The sequence below is a fragment of the Rousettus aegyptiacus genome, unplaced genomic scaffold (assembly GCF_014176215.1).
Source record: "Rousettus aegyptiacus isolate mRouAeg1 unplaced genomic scaffold, mRouAeg1.p scaffold_m13_p_17, whole genome shotgun sequence".
Taxonomy (NCBI): domain Eukaryota; kingdom Metazoa; phylum Chordata; class Mammalia; order Chiroptera; family Pteropodidae; genus Rousettus; species Rousettus aegyptiacus.
The window spans coordinates 14,777,159-14,796,460 of record NW_023416292.1 but is presented as its reverse complement, the minus strand read 5'-3'; the positions used below and the strand labels follow the sequence as shown (position 1 = coordinate 14,796,460).

The 19,302-nt window shown below is 47.8% G+C and overlaps 1 protein-coding gene and 1 pseudogene across 1 annotated transcript in view; both read right to left on the bottom strand.

Moving 5' to 3' along the window:
* Window positions 1-4,206: 4,206 nt before the first annotated feature.
* The window catches only part of STX6 (syntaxin 6), a 31,749-nt gene continuing 16,653 nt past the window's right edge, over window positions 4,207-19,302 (bottom strand). Inside the window, exons 6-8 of the mRNA XM_016141144.2 lie at window positions 17,997-18,103; window positions 14,129-14,223; window positions 4,207-9,932 (exon numbers count right to left, since the gene is read on the bottom strand). Coding sequence (XP_015996630.1) covers window positions 9,856-9,932; window positions 14,129-14,223; window positions 17,997-18,103 — 279 coding nt within the window. The 3' untranslated portion in view covers window positions 4,207-9,855. The remainder of the gene's footprint in view (window positions 9,933-14,128; window positions 14,224-17,996; window positions 18,104-19,302) is intronic.
* LOC118613118 lies at window positions 10,857-10,975 on the bottom strand (annotated as a pseudogene).

Here is a 19,302-nt window from a genome sequence, read left to right as displayed (position 1 = left end):
GGTGCGTGCAGAGTCACGAGGCCTCACGAATGACGGAGGAACCGCGGGCACAGCTCGCATTTGGGAGATCGAGGTCAGCCGGGGAATTCAGGGACGTGCAGTCCCTGCGCCGGCTCTCACCTTGGCCTATCTTTTCCGCAAATATTCCCGAGCTGTGTTGGAGACTTTAAGGACATAATCCTGAATCCTTAAGGCAACTCTGCAAAGGAGGGACCACTGATTTTCTGATTGCAAACTAGGACCCTGAGACTCAGAGGTTCAGTTCATTATCTAAGGTTACACAGCAAATAATTAGCATAGACAGGATTTGAACCCGGCACTGTGAGACTCAGCCTGTGTCCATCCACCCACCCACCCTCCTGAGATCCTGTGGTATTAGCCTCACTCGCAGGCCCAAGGGCACCCCCTTGCTGGGCTGCGACCCCAGGGCTCCCACCAGTTCCAGGGGTCCCCCCCGGTGGCATAGGGACTAGACTTAGGTTTCTTTCAGGGAAATGGGGTTGGCGCTCCCTCCTGCCTGCCGACAGTGGGGAGAAGGACTGTGACAGATCACTTTTCAAAAGAGTGTTCCTGAACTGCAGGCATAACTCACTCATGGGTCACAAAAGGTATCTCGTGGGTAAGCCTTCTATTAAAAAAAAAATCAGTGCCTCTCGCAAAGCTGTTGTTTGGGAGACACTTCTTTCAGGCCTGTGTGCTGAGCTGTAATTTAAAGTATTGTTAACGGCCCTGCTTTGGAGGGGCCTAAGGCCCGGGGTAGAGGGCGAGGGAGGCAGCCTGGCTCCCCGGTCCTGCCCCTGCTCCATGCTCCGACCTCCTCAGGGTCATCTTGCCTGCCAGAGGCTACTGAACCGGAAACCTTCCCAGTGGCTGGATTAGTGTGGCTGTTTGTGAGGAAGAAGCATCCTTGATCCCACATCTCTGTGGCCAAGGGGCCTATACTCCAGGGGTGGAGTGCAGCATGACTGGCCTTCCTGGTCCTCCAAACTGCCTCTGGGCAGCAGGTTCCCACCTGGGTCTTCACTGGCAGGAGCTTGGGTTTTTGGTTCCCTCATCCCCATATGCCCCAACTCCACATAGCCATCCACTCATTGGCTAAGCTTATTCTTGTGCCTTTGCTGGACTGCCCTTCCCCTTCCTTGTCCACCCTTGGACCCCCGGCAGCCTTCAAAAATATTAGGGGTGCCTGCCCTGGGAAGCACTCCGTGACATCTGCGTGCTGACTTTGTCCCCTCTCCTTAGCTCCCATACAATCGGGTACTAAGGGCTCTTTGTCGTGGCTCTTTTCACTTGGAATTGCTCGTTTATCCTACACCAAACTCACCTGGCAACAACTGGACTTCCCAGCCCATCTGCACAATCCGTTTCCCATGCCCAAATCCCAAGGCTGGTTCTGGAGCTATTCAAAAGGCTCTGTCACTGGATCCACTCCCCTCCCCCTGCTTCCCACCATCCTCTATGAAGTCTCCTTCTTTCCAACAGGGCCAGAGCACTTGCTTAGGCATGGCAGCAGGCTTCCTTGGCAAGAATCCGTGCCCAGCTCTCTCAGGCTGTGAGTCTGACCAGGTCAGAGTGCTGGGCCCCAAGGAGGGGGCTGCTAGGATTGGCTCTGGTATCTGCCCACAGAGCCAGGCCTTAACAGCTGCCTTGCCAGGCCTGGAGGGTATCCGGGGCTCTCCTGTGGTTGCCAGGCTGCCTGTTGGGCCTGCCTTTGTCTTGTGTTTCTGCAGTCTGGGCTCAGGCCCCAGCTCACAGTGTGGAGCTGCCCTTAGGGGTCTGGCTGGGTGCCGGGCATTGGGGAGAGACTTGCCCTGCCCTTGGGAAGCCCATATCCCCAGGTGGAGACAGCTACAGCTGTGGAAAGAGACAAACCAATGTGCCAAGGGCAACAATGGGAGTCCCAGGCGGGAGGCCCGACTCCACCCGGTGAGCAGAAAATCTTCCCAGAAGAGCCAGCCCCAGGTTCCCCAGCCCCCATCCAGCTCCGCTGTTATCTTAGAAACAAGGAATGTTGGCGGGCGACAGGGGCTCACAGCAGCATGCAGATGCCACAGCTCTGATTCCCATCCTGGGCTCCTCAGACTATCTCCAAGCTTTTCTGAGTTCATATAATGATGAGTTTGGCTTGATTGCTTTTTGCACATTTCCAGCCAAATAAACAAAAGCAAAAACAAAAACAAAAGCAAGGCTCACCTGCTTGGGAGCCTTGACCAGATTTCTTAAACTCCACAGTGGGCTTAGAGGGTTTGAGACATGGCCAAGTCCAAAGCAACTGGTGTCCATGCTTTATCTTCGGCACTGCTAAGAGTTTAGTGCTTTAGTCTACCACGAACTTGTACCACAGCTCTTTTGACTCTATTCCTCTCCTGAGTTCTATCATTTCTTTGGCTAGAGGAGGGCTCAGTGAAACATGTTTGTCACCACTGAAATCTGAACGGAGGCTGCATAATGGTCCAATCAGACCTGGGTTCCGATTCTGACTACCACTTACTAGTTGTATCCTTGGGCAAATTTCTTAATTGTTTCACGCTTCACTTTTCAGAGATAAAATGGGCCTCAACAATATTTCCCTCATGGGGTTGTGAGAATTAAATGCAGTGTTTTGCTCCCCACAGTCCCTAATGCCTCGGTCAAGGACCTGCCTCACAAATCAGTTCAAATGTCAGCCAGAAGTACCGCTACTTTGTAATGAGAGATAAACTTTGAGAAATTTGTTCCTGGAAGTTGGTGACCCCTTTCCAAAGGTCGGCCAAAATTAATGTGAACTTTTGTGAATGGAGACAAATCATTTAACGGCGTGCATGGGAAGGGACACGGGGAGGGGAAGGTAGGGGGATAGGAGAAATGCCACTGCAGCGGTCAGAACTGGGAGTGCACATCCAAGTCCAGGGTGGCTCCTGGAGCTGTCGCTCCCATTCTGAGAGGTGTATTGGTGGGGACTTTGTGGTCAGGCTCTGCCTGTACCTACACCAAGCAGAAGCCACCGCCTAAGTTCTGGGCGTCAGCACCTTGGTCGGAGGGGCTGTGTGTCCCATTTTTGCCTCAGATCTTTCAACATTTCAACATGAGCTTTCCATATGACTTGTAGCCACTGGGGACCTTTTGAATGACACCCCTCTCGATGTACAGCAGAGCCACAGGTGGAGTGGAGGAGCTGGTAGAGCTGGAATCCTCAGCCTTATAAGATGCATTTCCTCCCCTTGTCCAAGCCACACAGTCCACAATTCCCCGTGGGGCCCAGGGAAGTGATCTGCTTTTATCAGGGGATACAGGGAGCCATTTCTTTCCTTCTGAATCCCTTCCGCCTCAAACATGAACCAGAACTCAGAGTAAGCCTTCCTCCCTCTTAGCTATCATGACATGAGGGGGGAATCAGGCTGAAGACTTGTGAGGCACAGGGGTGCCAATTTTTGCACGAGGCACCGAACAAAAAAAACAGTTTTTGCACGAGCCTGACCACAAAGTCCCCACCAATACACCTCTCAGAACGGGATCAACACAGTAAGTGGCTCTGTCTCTCACCAGCTGTGTGACCTTGAGAAATCACTCGTCCCAGTTTCCGCATCTGCAGATTTGAGATAGTGAAGGAGGAACCTTCAGTTTCACACAGCCATTTTAAATATTAAGTATGTTAATACAGACAGAGTACTCGCACATCATAGAAGGTGCTCAGTTAATCCTGGCACATCATAGAAGGTGCTCAGTTAATCCGTGGGGATGATGACGGCAAATGGATTGATTAAGATCCCTGCCGTTGGGGGCTGGGGCAGCCTCAGCACCCTATCCCACACAGAACTACGGGCAGGCTCTTTCAACTACCGATTTGGATGGCCCGTTTTCTCGTGTGCCAACACTTCAATGAGGGGGGAAATAAAGGACTCAATTTCTTTTGTATTCTAGGCTCTGCTCCCCCAGATTCCTAGTCCCTAGTGAGGCTCTGCTCCCCCAGATTCCTAGTCCCTAGTGAAACTCTGTGCTGCATACACAGTATAGTTATTTTGAGATTTAAGAATCTGTATAACTAGCTCAGCCAGAGAAAGCACAGTTTAGCATTCAGATCCTCCGGCAGCCACACTCTTCCTGCCCCGCGCATATGCTCATGTCCGTGTTTATGAGTGGGACAGAAGGGAGGAAGGGAGCCATGTTTAGGTAGAAAAAAACTAAAAACAAAAACCAAACAAACTTAAAAAAAAAACAGGACAAAGGTCATGGTATCTCCATTTCTCTTTAATACTGAACAGTATTATTTATACAGTTGTAACATGATTTCATGAGTAGAAGTAAGAAACATTACTGATAGACTTCAGAGTGTAAAAATACCACTTTTAAGGATGGCCAGTTGAGGTTTTTTTGTTTGTTTTTTTAACACAAGTATTTTTAAAAAGTTTTCAAGTGTATAGTGTCATCAAATTTTGTTTAATGTCAGAATTACAAAGCCATGGAAAGTGTTTGAATTTGCAGGGATTACTGCAGCCTAAGTTCCACGATGCAGTAGCAGTGATTCTCAAACTAGAGTGGCATCAGAGTCCCCTGGTCGGTTTGGTAAAGACTGCCGAACTCACCCCAGTCTGATTCAGCATGTGGGGGCGGGGCCCGAGAATCTGCATTTCTAGAAAGTTCCTAGGGGATCCTGCCACTGCTGGTCCCACAGCACAGGTGGAGACCCGCCCTGTAGCGAAGCAAGATCTGTCGGCCTGGGACCCGGGGCGAGGGCTGTAAACCTCGGCGCCAGGGCTCTGGGCTCTGCTGAGAGGGAATGGCAGGGGAAGCGCCATCTGGAAACCCCTGGGCATTTTCCATTCTAATTCTTGATCGCTCTTCTTTAGTTTGTACCTTCTATTTATTTAAAAATAAAACGCTATAAGGTTATTTATCCTTGGAAGAAAAATATGACATTTAGTCCTGCTGAATACTGCCAAGTATTACATATTCTATTTTCAAATTACATTAATTTCTAATTACAAATGAGCCAGTGAAAGCATATTTCCACTTACAAAAACAAAATTCATAATCATTCACAGCTTGCTTTCTTTGGCCCTTTCCTGGTTTCCAGGCTACCCCTTCACCCTGGACATTGTCCCAGCCTGGGTCCATTAGGACGTCATCGCATGGCACTTACAGGCAAGTGCAATAACTTATCAGTGGGTCACCTGACTGGCTGCTCCTCACCCTGTACCGACAAGAGGCACAGACACTCCCTTCTCCTGAGGATTAGGTCGTCTGCCCCTCTAAGAACAGACCCTAATTGCAGGGGCGCAACTGCCATTCAGGATGGGTCTCAGTTAAAACCTACACTCTGTAAAGCAGAGAAGAACCTCCGCGAATGTGGCCCCGGCCGGGGGCTGACAGAAAGCCTGGCTGGAGTGGAGCACTAGCTGCCGCCAGGGCCAGGAAACAGGGCCCAGGAACATTGTCAGCGAACGACGAAGCTGGGTGGTCTTATTTCTAACTCTCACTGAATAATCAAGTGGCTTCCATGTTTGCAAACTTACAACCTTGAAAAAGAAATGGAACAATACGCTTTCTCACAAGGCTCTGGCTGCTGTTGGCAAATGGGTCTGTGAAGTGTCCACGTGGAAGCCAAGCCCAGGGCAGGTCACGGGCGATCTAAGCACAGCTCCCGCCCAGCCCCGGGGAAGGGCACACGTCACAGCACGGCACCAATGTGCAAGCTTATGTCAGAGGAAACAAGTTCTTTCTCTTTCTTCCTCACATCCCCAAATATTTGTATTTTTAAAGAGACTATCAAGAACTCCCAAATATATGTAGGTCGCAGCAATATGACCAAGGCACCCCTATAACTTTCAGAGCTTCAGTGTTTGTTCAACAGTAAAAAACATCAAAGAGCTGGGGTGAGCGTGACAAGTTACGACCAGCCTACCTAGTCCTACACGGCTGAGGTCGGCTTGCCCCAGACTGTGCAGGCTCCCGCGCTGTGTCCAGAATGCAATGTACCAGACAGACAACTCCTGTGTCTGCTGCGGGACCTGTCATCGTTTCATCTTTAAAACAGGGAAACTGAAGTCAGTGACCCCAAGTCCCACTGAGTCTACTGTTAGGGACGCTAACCCCAGACAGCAGTTTCCCAGTGCGAATGACAGATTGATGCAGGCCTCACAAGAACCGGACCTCGTTATTTTAAGCAGGAACTGCTTCGTGAAGGCTAGAAATTGGGTATGGGCAGCTGGCCATCACGGAGGGCCTCACTTCCTGCTCTCATCATGCCGGTCAGGCGGCTCAACTGCCCTCGCACGGAAGCAGAGGCCCCAGGAAGAGCCTCTGACGGCCTCGTGGGGCCTTTCCGCGGGCACTGGCCTTAAGAACCAACTTTGGTCAGGGACGGCGCAGACGGACTGAGGCGCTGTGGTCAGCCCGTCTGTGATCCTTTGGTTTCACCTCCTCTCTGTTCCTGGACAAAAAATACTCTTGAAGAAAAACAATATTCTTAAAATATGTGGGAGGAAAAGAAATACCAGTGACTCCGAGGAAGACAAAGAAGAAGAATCATAGGTAGTGAATTCTAGTTTAAAACCAGCTTTCCAATAGTCCGAGTTTTGTTTACAAATTCATTCCATAGGACAAGGTAAAGCCAAACGGTCCTAAGTCCAGAGTTGAAAAGCAATTCATACTTATCATGCAGTTTTTAGATCTTCCAATGCTATGAATTCTCTAGAAAGGTAACAGTCTCGCTTTACAGACAGGGAAATTACCAAAAGAAAAATCTTGGCTCTGCCACCTTCACTTACAGAAGGTACAGCACTTAAGAGAGACAGATTTTTTTTGGAGTTAGACTGGATTTCGCTTCACAGCCCTTAATCTCACGAGGTGAGAAGGAGGGGAAGTTGCCAAGCTGTTGGCTCCCAGACCCACCAGTCTGTTTAACTCTGGCTAAAAGCAGAGAATAATGGGCAAGTTACCAAGTTTCTCCCCCGTCAGCTCTGGCATGAAGATCCTCGTGTAACACACAATTGCCACACCGTGGTGCCACGCGGGGAGCACTGTGATTGTTCACAGTCCACACAAAGACGAGATCAAAAATTAGGACTAAAAACTAATGGTCTTTTGGCCTTCCAGTTAGGTTTCCACTCTGGCAAAGTCTATTCGTGGTTCATTCCCCATTCTACCCCCAAATCAGTTGATTAGTAAAATGTTATTCCAATAAACATAAATTGAACTTTTTCTCTGTTATTCATCACATTTTGCCAGTTCTTTAGAAATGATGAATATGGGACAAGGTGCGGAAGACTGCAGGAGAAAAGGAGCCCAACCCTGCTACAGGACGTGCTTCTAGGCAGTGGGAGGCATCGCTTGTCTTCTCTCTCCTCCATCTGTGATGTGGGGCCGAGGGACCACTTGGGTGTCCTCTGAGCCTGGTAACATTCGAATCACTATTGAGGAAATACTGTCTTCAAAAATGAACCGAGCCCTGGGCTTGTTCTCTTTGACTGCCAGTTTGGAGTCTGAGTGGAGAGCCTTCAATGAGCACTCACTGTGCTGACACCCAGTCTGGGTACAACAGGCTCAGACCCAGGATCAAGCCAGTGGGGCCCTAAGTGATGCTTGGGGCAGAGCCAACTCTGAGGTATGTTAAGAGAATGCTATCAAAGCACAGCCTCTTCCAGGCTTGGAGACAAAAGTGGCCCTATGGGGAGAATGCATGCAGTGCTTGTATTTTTAGAAAACGTTCTCTTTTTAAATATTTCCCTATTCAGCTTTAGCCCGTGAGTCTGGTTTACCATAGCCACTGTTCAGCTAACACCTGAAACCAGTAAGGTCAGCGTGCCAATTCTAAATATATCCAAATATTGAGTAATTAAGCCTCAGGGTCACAAAACCTGGTCCCTAAAGTCAGGAGAGTATATTACTCATTAATGAGCAGGCATGTCCCCAACAGGCCCTCTTGATACACATGACACTTCTGCAGGGCACCATGAACCTGGTAAGAACAGGACAACGGCATCCCTTTTAAAAAGGGCAATCATGTAATTCAGACACCGGTTGCCTCACGTAACATGGAGAATGTGGACCACAGTACTGAGACAAGGTCCCCCTTTAATTTTAACAGACTCGTATATTTTAATGCAAATCTAAGGACTGTCCCTGTTTTAAGTTTATAGAAGACTATTTGAATAAGTCTCAAAACTTTGTAGAACAAATGATCTAGTATCTGACATCTGAAGCCTTTTGTAAAATCACTTTTTTTTGCTAACTTGAAAAGAAAAAAATTTATCTATAACAAATGGAGTTGAGCATAAATGTGGATGTCAACCACCCTTTCAGTTTTATAAATCTGCTTTTAGCTTTCATCAACAGGCAGATTCCCTTACCTATCACGTTCCTAAATATGAGAAAATACCTTTCTTTAAAAAATCGTTACATATATTTATTAAAAAGTGCAATTCAAAAGTTAGCTGGTAAATTACATCATTGCAAATCACAAAAAAAGAAAAGGAGAAGGGGGAGGAGGGGAAAGCGCCAAACAAAACAAAACCCAAGAAATACAAACAAAACAAGAAAAAAAAGTTTTAAAAAGTAAGTGTGCTGAGGAATGGGCCCCAAAAGATGAGGAAACGAGAAGTCAAGGCTAGAACTGTACCCAGACGCCCCTGCACGTTATGCATGCATGGGGATGGCGAGCTGAGCAGCGTCGGCCACCGGGCTCCGGCTCTGGGACCAGCTGCTCTCCGATGTTAGGTCACTCACTCATCAGGGAGGTTTTCAAAGTATCCTATGAACACGTGCACGTCGGAGGCATTTACAGTCACCAGGAGCTTGAGGTTTGGTCTCAGTAACTAAAACTCAACTGAAGCATCTGTTTAAATTTGGACTGGCTCAGTTATTTGAATGGATGATAAAAATCGAGTTGTCATCTTAGGGAACAATACCAAGTTCACCTACTCCTTGCCATTACTCACAGGGTAAGAAAAGCCTGGTCCAGAACTAGCCTTTTTTGTCATTACAGCTTCTGACTAAATGTAATAAATGTACTAACCACTCCCAACCCCATCACGCCCAGAGAGACTACCACAGGATCTTAAACCACTCAGGTGTGCCGCTCAGCAGCCACGTACTTAAGGCCATGCTAAAGACACAGGTGCGCCTCTGGGGAGGCGGCTGCAGGACAGCCGCGTGGGCTCAGCCCGCCCGTGCCCGCCCTCCCCCGGGTGCGCACACTCGGTCCCGCTGCCCTGCCTCCCGTCTATTCGAGACACGGGTCGTCAGCACGTCCAAAGCCTGGTGCTTTTCATTATTCTCTATTAGTTATTCTTGCCACAAAAAAAAAAAAGTGTGCCCAGAAAAGCAATTTTGTCCCTGAAAAGTGAATCACCGCATTACCTGTCACAAACTGCTTCTGGGCCTTAACCCCATAACAACCAGCTCTCAGGGGATAAGGAAGCTCCCCCGAGAGGCAATGGAGCAGCCAGGAGCCCCATGCCCACCAGGGTTCTTCGGGGCGGGACCGGGGCTGCCCGCCGAGCAGGGAGGACGAGGGCGTGAGCAGGAGAAAAGCGTTGCCAAGACGGGAGGAAACAAGCAGCAGCGAACACTAGCTACGTCTGCAAACTTTTCTGGGTTCCTCGGAGGCCCTGCACAGGGGACGAGGTCCAGGGAGGCAAAGCAGTGGCGAATTGTCCTCAGGACAGGACAGGTGACGCCCGGAGTGTGCACTTGTTTCCTCTCTTCCCGCCGGCCCCTCCAGCGCTGGGTCGGAGGAGCTGCCTCAATTGTGGGGTCACAGGGACAAAGGTCAGTGCAGACCGGGCTGTCAGGAGCCGGAGGCCAGGCGCCGGCACGGTGCGCACGCTGCTCCTCCCCTGGGTCCGTGCGCAGGAGGCGGCGCATGTGGCCCTGCTGTCACAGCACCAGGAAGAGGACCAGCACGACCAGCAGGACCGCAAAGAGGATGGCTATGGCACACCACTGGCGCCGATCTGCAAGGCAGGACATGAGGATTAGCTCCCTCAAGTACGACCCCCGAGACACAGCTACATGAAACTCAAGGCCACACCCTGAAGCAGGAAAGGGCCAGAATGTGCAAACGACAGGCGCGGAGAGGACCCTGAGGCTGCCCAGGTGCCTGGTACCGTAACGCTGCTCGGCCCGGCCTGCCCCGCACACGCGTCGGCATCTCAGCCAGTCCCGGGAAGCCGCCTCGCAACAAGCACGTGTCTCAAGTCTTTAACTGGAACCTGCGGCTCTCAGCTTCCTGCCGGTGGTGACTGTGGCGCTGGAGAAGGTGCTGGCGCTGGCATCACAGATCAAAGCCCATCCACTTTACCCTCCACCAAAGCCATTTAATTCAACGACCCTGTTCTGTTCAGTGAGCACTATGGGAGGATGGAAAGGAGACGAAAGCTACTGCTGGTCACTCCAGGAAATGCAGAGCCGGAAAAGCAAGCCGGAGCGACCATCAAGTTCACAGCACACCTCGTCAAGACACAGACGACTTAGCCCATGACCGTGTCAAACTAACTTACACAGCTTCTCTGTAAGTGAAAGTGAACTGTAGAACAGGCACAGGAAACGGTGGCTAGAGTCCACCGAAACAGCTGAGAGCAAGGAGGCCCTGTGGGACACAGGGGCCCACACAGGTCCCAGGGGGGAACCCCAGCTGCGGCCCACAATCCTGACTGTGGTGGCCCCCCTAACGCTACAAGGGCTGCCTCGCAGGGCTCTCAGGAGAACTAAATGACAAACGTCCTCACACATACTGTCGGAGCGCACCTGGGGTATAGGATGCTGCCGTCATCGGGATGCTTTCTTTCTTTCTTTTTTTTCAGGCGAGGCAACCCTTGGTTTACCTCACAGGCTGCAAGAAACTTGTCAGCTTAAAATACCACATTTTTTATTTTTTAAACTTACGGCACCTGGTCTACCTAGGTGGTCTCCCATCCAAGTGCTAACCAGGCCCAACCCTGCTTAGCTTCCGAGATCAGACGGGATGGGGCTTGTTCAGGGCGGCGTGGCCAGAGACAGGATGTCTGCTTACTGTGAGCAGATGCAGAAAGAATAAGTGGTCTCTCCACTGATGAGTCTTGCCATTTCCACAGTGGAAAAAAGAGTTTTGCTAGCCTACGAAAATGTAGTTCAACTGCTAGAAATACGAGTTCCACTTAAATAGGACTGTAAACACTTAACGATTCATCAGAAGTTTATTTGAAAGCCCGAAGACTTTAGCACACCCTAACTATTGAGAATCACATTATAAAAGGGTCTGAATCTAAGAAAACAGATAGATTATTAAACCTTCCACAAGGCAATGCTAAGTCCGCAAAACATAAACTTAAATTATTTAAATGTCCTGGAGAACAAAATCTTAAAAGCAGCCAATGGAACGTCCGCTAAATGATAAAAGTGAAGCTAACACCTTCTTAGTGGTGGCCACCCTGCTCTGCCTCAGACAGGCTGGGGACAGGCCTGCTGTGACTAGGGCGAAGAGCACCGCGCTCTGCTCCCTTTCTGAAGCAGGACTGTTCCAGAGCAGGCGGAGTTGGCCTACATCAGACATTTACTATTTTTAATCTGTTTAACTATCACTTCAGTGGTCAAGGAAACTCCAATATCTAACATTCTTTCATCTATTTAAAAATGTTTACAATAACTTAAAACCACTCTCGTTAAATTAGTAGACATTCTCCCAGGACAAAAACAGTCAAGGTAATTGCTTCCTAACTACCCCACCCCCAATCTCACACCCTAATTCCTGCATTTACCCCCCACCCCTAGGCAGCCTCCCATATTCAAACCCAGATTTCCACTTTTTGGCTTTCCATCAGCCTCTAGCAAACCCAAACACCCTCCTACCCTCTAATCACTTTCTCCTCTGCAATTGCATTATAAATAGGGATTTTCATCAAGGAGACCATCCATCACACAAGCTAGCACAATCCAGGAATGCTCCTTTAAAGCTACTTACCTTTGAAGTGGTTAAGTTGCTTCTTTGAAGCATGAACTAGGTAACCCTAGGGAGCTGTTACCCGAGCTGACTTCTCCCTAGAAGGGGTGGGAACTAACCACAAGGGCTTTTGTGACCTCAAGTGAGAAGTCCTAATCACTCAAGTGAGAAGTCCTAACCAGCTTTCTCCAAGGTCGAGCCTGCCTCAAAGAGCAGACGGGAGGAAAGGAAACTCCGATGGTAGCTTTTCTTTTTCCTCCCAAAATATTTTTCTCCCCTAAAGAGAAAAAGATGAACAATAGAATTTTGAAAAGTGAAAGGAAGAAAACCTCAGTAGCTACTCAAAAGGATATACTTTCTCTGGGTAGGAAAATGATGATATTAGTATCTCTCTTGGGTCATTCAAAAAGTAAGCGTGGCATCTCGGTTGACTTCTGCCCACAAAGCAGCCAGGTGCAGGAGAGCAGACGTTCTGCCTCGCGAGAACTGTGGAGCATGTGCATTCAATTACTGCCGCATTGAACTTCACTGTGTCTTGATAGACTTTCTTTATGTATAGGTTCGATCAAAAAGCAGTAAACTTTCCCAGAAGTTGTGGAGAACAGAGACAAATACAAACTGCCTTGTCATCAAGCTGAAGTGGACACCACCAGGCTGGGGGCCCTGAGCAATCTCTTTCTTTTGGGAACAAGCAAAGATGAAAACGAAAACCACAGGCGAACTGTCCAAACTAAAGGGCCTTTCAGGCTAAATGCTGTTTCCTGGCTCTCTTTCCTAGACAAATACAACTAAAGTTCTTACTTTGCTCCCTAAATCTTTCTTTCAGGAAAAAGTAGAATAAAGCATAAGCAAGTTTTGGTGCTATTTATACATACTGGATGGCTTATCACAATGCAAGCACTTTTCTAGATTATTCATACCCGGAATTCTGGGAAGCAGAGACACAGTGCATCTTTGTTCGTTTGGTCTTCCCCAAACAAAACTGGCGCTGAAGTAGCTACTTGACTTTGCGACTAATACATACACTAGCGAGAGGCCTGGTGTTTAAACTGGTTATATAATACTTCATTAAAGCATTTTTTTAGAGCAGTGGGGTGGGGATGGAAGAGGAGAGGACAGAAAGGTGACTTTGCAAACCTTTCTCTCAAGGAGTCAAAGATGAACTAAGCCGTGCTCACTTTAGCAGCACTTATACAAAGAGGAACCAAGCTGGTGCCTGCTCCGGGCAATGACAAGCCATAGAAGCATAGATATTTGTCCCTGGAGAGAAAGAAGGAACTAAGTCTAGCTGCAAGCTTCCCTCTGCCCCTCAGAGCCATCTTCTACCTGTCTTATGATTTCTCTTTAAACATTTACTAAGTACTAATACATGGGAGACACTGCTCAACAGTTGTGCATTAATGATTATTATTTCATTTAATCCTCACAATGACCTTGGGAGGCAAGCATTAACCTATTTTTTACAGATAAGAAACTGAGCCCCAGAGACCTGCTAATGTAATTTGACTATCAAACTACTGAAAAGCAAATATACACAAGTGTTTAAATCTCGCTTCAAAAGGCTAAACTATGAGACTCTATAACATGTACCTGATGGGGAAGGGGAAAGGGACCAATAGAAAAACAAGGAGTCAAGAAACAGGGAAGTTCTAGTGAAGGAGGGGGTGTTACGTTCAAGAACACTTAAATCACCTCAAGGAGAATCTTGGTTCCTTCGCCAGCCCCCCCGCCCCCCTCAACCACCACCACCACCAAGTAAAGGAAAAAAAGATACCAGATTTTCTGTGATTTAAAATATATTATTTCTCATGTAATAGCCTAGGTGGGTTTTTGTAGCCAAAAAAGAGTCACTGGAAGACATCTTCCTATATAGAGTAACTAATCTGAAAAATGTTACTTCTTCATCCCCATCCTGGTATTTGCTGGAATATTTCACTACGGATTTAAATATACATGATTTAAAACAGATCTGCAAAGGGTATCTTACTCGGAAATGATAGTGGTTTTTCTTTCAATGTAGCCAGTCCAGGAGAAACAGTAACCGGCTTCTTAATTTTGTTTTAAAATATTTGGACAAAGAAATAGGGAAAAAAATAAAGGATGTTGTAACTACAAAGAAAGTTGTTCTGCCCAGGGTTAATTTAAGCCACCATCACCAGCCACGTGCAGTCCGACAGTGGGAATCTGTGCTTCTAGAATTAAGGATTCTTGTGCTTTAAACACCATACATACCACTGGTCATGTGAGATACTTTTGCAAGTTTCTTCATTACATTGTCCAGCCGAGACTGAGTGCTCTCCAACTCATGAGAGAAGTCATCCAGCATACTAGAAAGAGAAGCAGACGCAGAAGGCAGCAGGTCAACACAAAGCCATGGCAATGAATGGGCCATGGAATTACATCGGGATCTAGGCCTTAGTTTTAGCAAACGTGAGACGGGCAACGCTGGGATTTAAGCACCCAATTATCAGCTGAAATCCTTGAAACAAGATGTGTTTTTTGTTGCAGAATTACTGGAATTTTGAAAAGTAGTAATATATATGCTGTATGTTAGCTAACACCCTCAGCGGGGCCTGGGAGAAGTCCTCCTCATCAAATATGTTAGCATTTCTGCAGAGAAAAACTATGAGCAATCAGAGCTGCAGTCTGTTCAAGTCAGGTTTTTCTGTAACATGAGCTTGCTTCAAACGCGAAAAGGATTTAAAAAAATTTTTTTTAGTTTACTAGATTTCAGAATTGCAGACAAGGCAGCGTGGACCCGACTATACAATCCCAAACTCAGTGTCAGCACCATGTAGCGGAAAGAAGGCTATGCAACGTCAGCCGGGCCTCGCCACGTGCTGACCCGGCTGCCATGGACAAGGCCCATGGACAAGGCCACCACAGCCACCGGGACCGCCTCCTCGCCTGCAGATGGGGCGCCCGGCTGCGCCCGCTTCCTCGCCACGTCTTAGAAGCACCGCGGAACACAAAAGCAATGTGGGTTTAGAGCCCACTTTAGTCCAGCACCACTCTCCTGTCAAGCACTCAGTGCTTTACCGTAGCGCCGGAGGCCTTAGGAACGACGCTGCTGCCGATGCTGCGCCTCTCCACACCTGCAGGGAAGCAGGCGTCCTCCCCCCTGAGGGGACTGGCTCCAGGAGGCCTGTGCTATTTGCTGTCTAAGGCGCAGCTGGGAAAGAAAACACCAAAAAACTCTTATTCCTACAGTGTTTATTTCCTAAGTTCCTAAACATTCCAGACTTTCTAACCTTAGATTAACATGGGATTATCCTGAGGATAGAATGTAACCAATTAGTACCAAAGGTCTTATCAAAAAGGCTTTATTGCTCTGACAGCATCAAAGGCAGCTAGAAAGTACTGGTCGAAGTCTGGGCCCACAAGAAGCTCCTGACAGTCCTGCAGGATTCGGGGCAAACAGCTCCTCATTAAGTCAATTATTAAATCAACTCCATGCTGACAGCTAAATAAACAAGGCTTCATCCCTTACCTGAATTTTCGAACTCAGACATTTTTAGCTCGTCTTAGACCCTGGCAGCATCGTGGCCCTGCAGCTGCAGACCTAGTCAGGCAGGGCCGCCTGCCGACAAACAAGAGCCACTTCGGTGTGCTGGGTGGGAACTTCCCCCAAAGACAAAACAGGCAAGTCACTGACTCTAGGCCAGTGACACTCACTACTCAAGTTTCTACCCCAGGCCTATCTAACTCAGTACTGTACAAAAGAAATATAGTGCAAGTCACATATGCCATTTAATATTGTCTAGTAGCCAGGTTTGAAAAAAAAGGCAAAAATTTAATAATCTGTTTTATCTAGCCTAATATATCCAAAACAGTCATTTCGACATGTAATTAATGTCAGAAATCATTAATAAGCTATTGTCCATCTGTTTCACAGTCAGTCTTCAAAATCGAGTGTTCATTTTATACTCAGGGCACAGCTCAATTCAGACGGCCACACTTCACATCCTCGGTGGCCACATGTGGGCAGTGGCTACTGTCCTGGACAACACAGGTACAAGACCCATGTTTCTTCCTTTTAATGCACTTATTTTATCAGTTACGCATGTACAGTTTAAGGAACTGAATAGTCCTACAAGGTTTTTTGTTACAAACACAGTTGTTCACTGTTCCCTATGGCAGATGCTTTCAGCCCCTCACACCGTTCTCTTGGTGCGTTCTCCATGTTTTGGAGTAACACGCTTGCACCTCTGTATCCTGACCCCACCGACTCCGCGCTGTGAAAGGCTAGGGCTTAGCTCCTCTCCCACTTCACCCCACCTCTGCATCCTTCCTACGTCTCTCCCCCTCTCCTCCCAATGTAATCGAGATCAACTTTCAGGGTTTCACAGTGCCACGAAGGAGTGGGGAAGTGCTCTTCCTAGCTGGGGGTGCGTGGCGTGACTCACGCGGCTCCCTGGCTCTCCCCTCCGCTGGCTGAGGAGGCTGCTCTCTCTGGTCTGCCGAGTCAGTAAGCAGACGGCGTTCTACTTTCCAGAACGGAAAACGTTATTATGGTTATTGTTTCTTATTCTATGCTTAACATCCCCATAGGTTTGTGCCATAAAAAAAATCCTTGGCCATCATTCTAGCGTGCTTTAGAGAGGGAGCGAGATGACAGGGCATGTTCAAGCCTCCGTCTTTCACTGGAGTCTGCCAGGCCCTCCCTACCATCACCCAAGCAGGGGTGGCTCGATCAGTCCTTTCTCCTCCCCAAGCTGGAATTCGGAGTAGGAATAACTTTCAGACAGAAATTGTACGTGCGCACCGCGATTCCTGCTCTTCCGGCCTCCTGCCGGGTCTCCTCGCTTCCACGTCTCGCTCCACTTTGGCTCATCATCTAAACCAGAGATGGACCTTCCAAACCGTAAACCGTGGATTACTCCTAACACAAGCTTCGCTGGTTTCTCACCAGAGCAAAGTCCTAACTCCTTAACACGGCTTCTCAGGCCTCCCTGCTTGTTCTCTGCCTCTGCGTCCTGACTTCTGCAATGCCCCATCCCGGTCCCCATGACACACGCCGACCCTTTCTGTGCCAGGGGCTTTCTCACCTCTGAGTCTCCACAGGCGGCAGACGCTCGCCCTTCACATCCCTCTTCCCGCCCGCACTCGACAACCCGCTACCTTCTAAGTCATCCTTCCAGCTCCCGTTAAACTCCTCTTCTCGGGGACCTTGGACGAGGTTAGGCTAAGTCAGAGCTCTCGGGACACCACGCACTTCCCCCTCCACGGCCGTCCTCCCGCTTCTCTGCCCCCAGTTAGCGACTTGCACTCATCTGTATCACGTCCACTCTACCCAGCAAACGGTAAACTCTGATGACGCAGAGATACCGTCTATTCCGTCTGCCCCTCCATCCACACCCGACGCCTCCCAGAACAGATGCCTAATCTGAATTGCTGATAAGTGAATGTGTTACACTGAACACAAAATCGAGATAGGAGAGTTTCTGATATAGCCTAGTGGACTATCTTTTTTTTTTTTTTTTCAGAAAAAAAATTATAAAATGGTAAAGGTATTATGTGATAGTACTTAAGAATGCTGATTTTGGTGTCATACTTCAGAGCGCAAAAAGACTTGTGCTTAAGGAAAAACAAACCCAGTTACGTTTCTGTGTTTTTACTTTTGATTTTCAAAGGGAAATATTTTTTGTTAATTGCAGTTAAATTTGTAAATTTTTCTCATGAAATTCAAATTTAAGATACAAAATAAAAAGTTTTGTTTGATGTAGCATGAGAACCACGGAACAATAAAGTTAGCTCATGGCCTACCCTCTGCGGGACACAAACCCCCAGGGATTACACCGGTATCGGTTTCACGTTTCCACTCATGACGACATTAAGGATCTGCTCAGAGGAATTGTATCTATTTTTTGCAAGTGTTTAGAAAAAAATAACAATTATAATTTTGCCTAAACCCTACAAAATATTTTATCTGATAACTTGCTTCTTTGGAGAAGCTAGTCTATAAAACAGAATAAAAATATAGCTATAAATAAAATAGCTTTTGGTTTACTAGTCATATAATTGTTGGGTTTTTTAGGGGTCTCCTAAGATGGCTCTTCCCCTCGATTTCATGGCGATGAGAAGCGAGTCTCACACTCACACTGCCTGTTCCTCCAGCTCCCCTCCAATGCGCTGGGACATGCTCTTCAGCACCCCGATGCTGCCAGAGACCAGCTCCAACTGCTCATCCTGCTGTTCCACGATCAGCTGGTGCCAGAGACATGGGAAATAGGCAATTAAAATCCGTCTTACCTGGTTCTGAGCCCAGCACTCCAGCAGCTGCTGGCTTCTCTGCCAACTTGAGACAATTCACATTCAGAAGCAAAGCCCAGAATCAAAGGACCAGACCGTCACCTCTGAGAATGTGCTGCTCAAAAGGCCGAATTGTCAAGCTACTGATACCTCCTGCTGCTCCAACCTGTGAACAGCGAGGCTTCAAACCACCAAGAGAGGTTTACTCTGGTTGGCTGAAGGGAACAGGTAATGGCCAAAAGTACCTGTGCAGTGACTACCGAGACATGCAGATGCTTGGGAAGAGGAAGCCCACGGCCAGGGTTAAGGTCTCAATCCACAGCGGATGTAAATGCAAAAGAGAATCTGGCAGATCAATGGACGTGGGAAAACCACACGCTCAGCGTCCTTTCTCCCTCCTCAAGGACAAACCTGAGGAGGCCCTGTGGCAGTACGTTATCTCAAGGACAACTACTGGGCGATAAATATTTAATTCTGCAGTGGCCTGGCCGCCTCATTTTTTACATTAAAAAAAAAAGTTTGCTTGGTTAATAGCAATTTCAGCAGACAACTGGTTAAGCAGACATGGAAAAAATGAGGAAAAAAAACCAAAAGAATATAAAATCTATATAAAATACATACATAAAATACAATATTTAAGAACCAATCGTTTCAATGGATAATCTCAAATCCCCAGATACATTATTGTTTCCTTTCACTAACACAACTACACATCAAAAGCAGCAACGCAAACAAAAATCACCCTTACTTTCCTTCTACCCCTTCGCCTCCACCAAAGCAATCATTTTTATAAATAATGGAACCAACAATAATTTTCAATGGAAAAACCAGGACTCAATTTTTCTGAAAGTTCGCTTTTGTTGAAATGAACAGTAAGTATACGAGTGGAGGCTGGGGAAGAGGGGTTTTGTTTGTTTTGTTTTTAAATCAGGGACCTTGTCTGTCAGATCTGGAGGTCTGGGCTGCTTTTCCTAAGAGACTTAATCGGCTTGGTTCTCCTGAAACAGCCGTGCTCTAAAGGAGGTTTTTGAATCCCTTTTCGTACGTAGTCATCACACAGGTAGACTCGGAGCCGCAGGCCGCGCGCTGGTCCAACCCGCCTGTCCCTAGCAACAAAGCCCCCGGGACCAGGGACGTGGCCTGCCTCCCCCGCC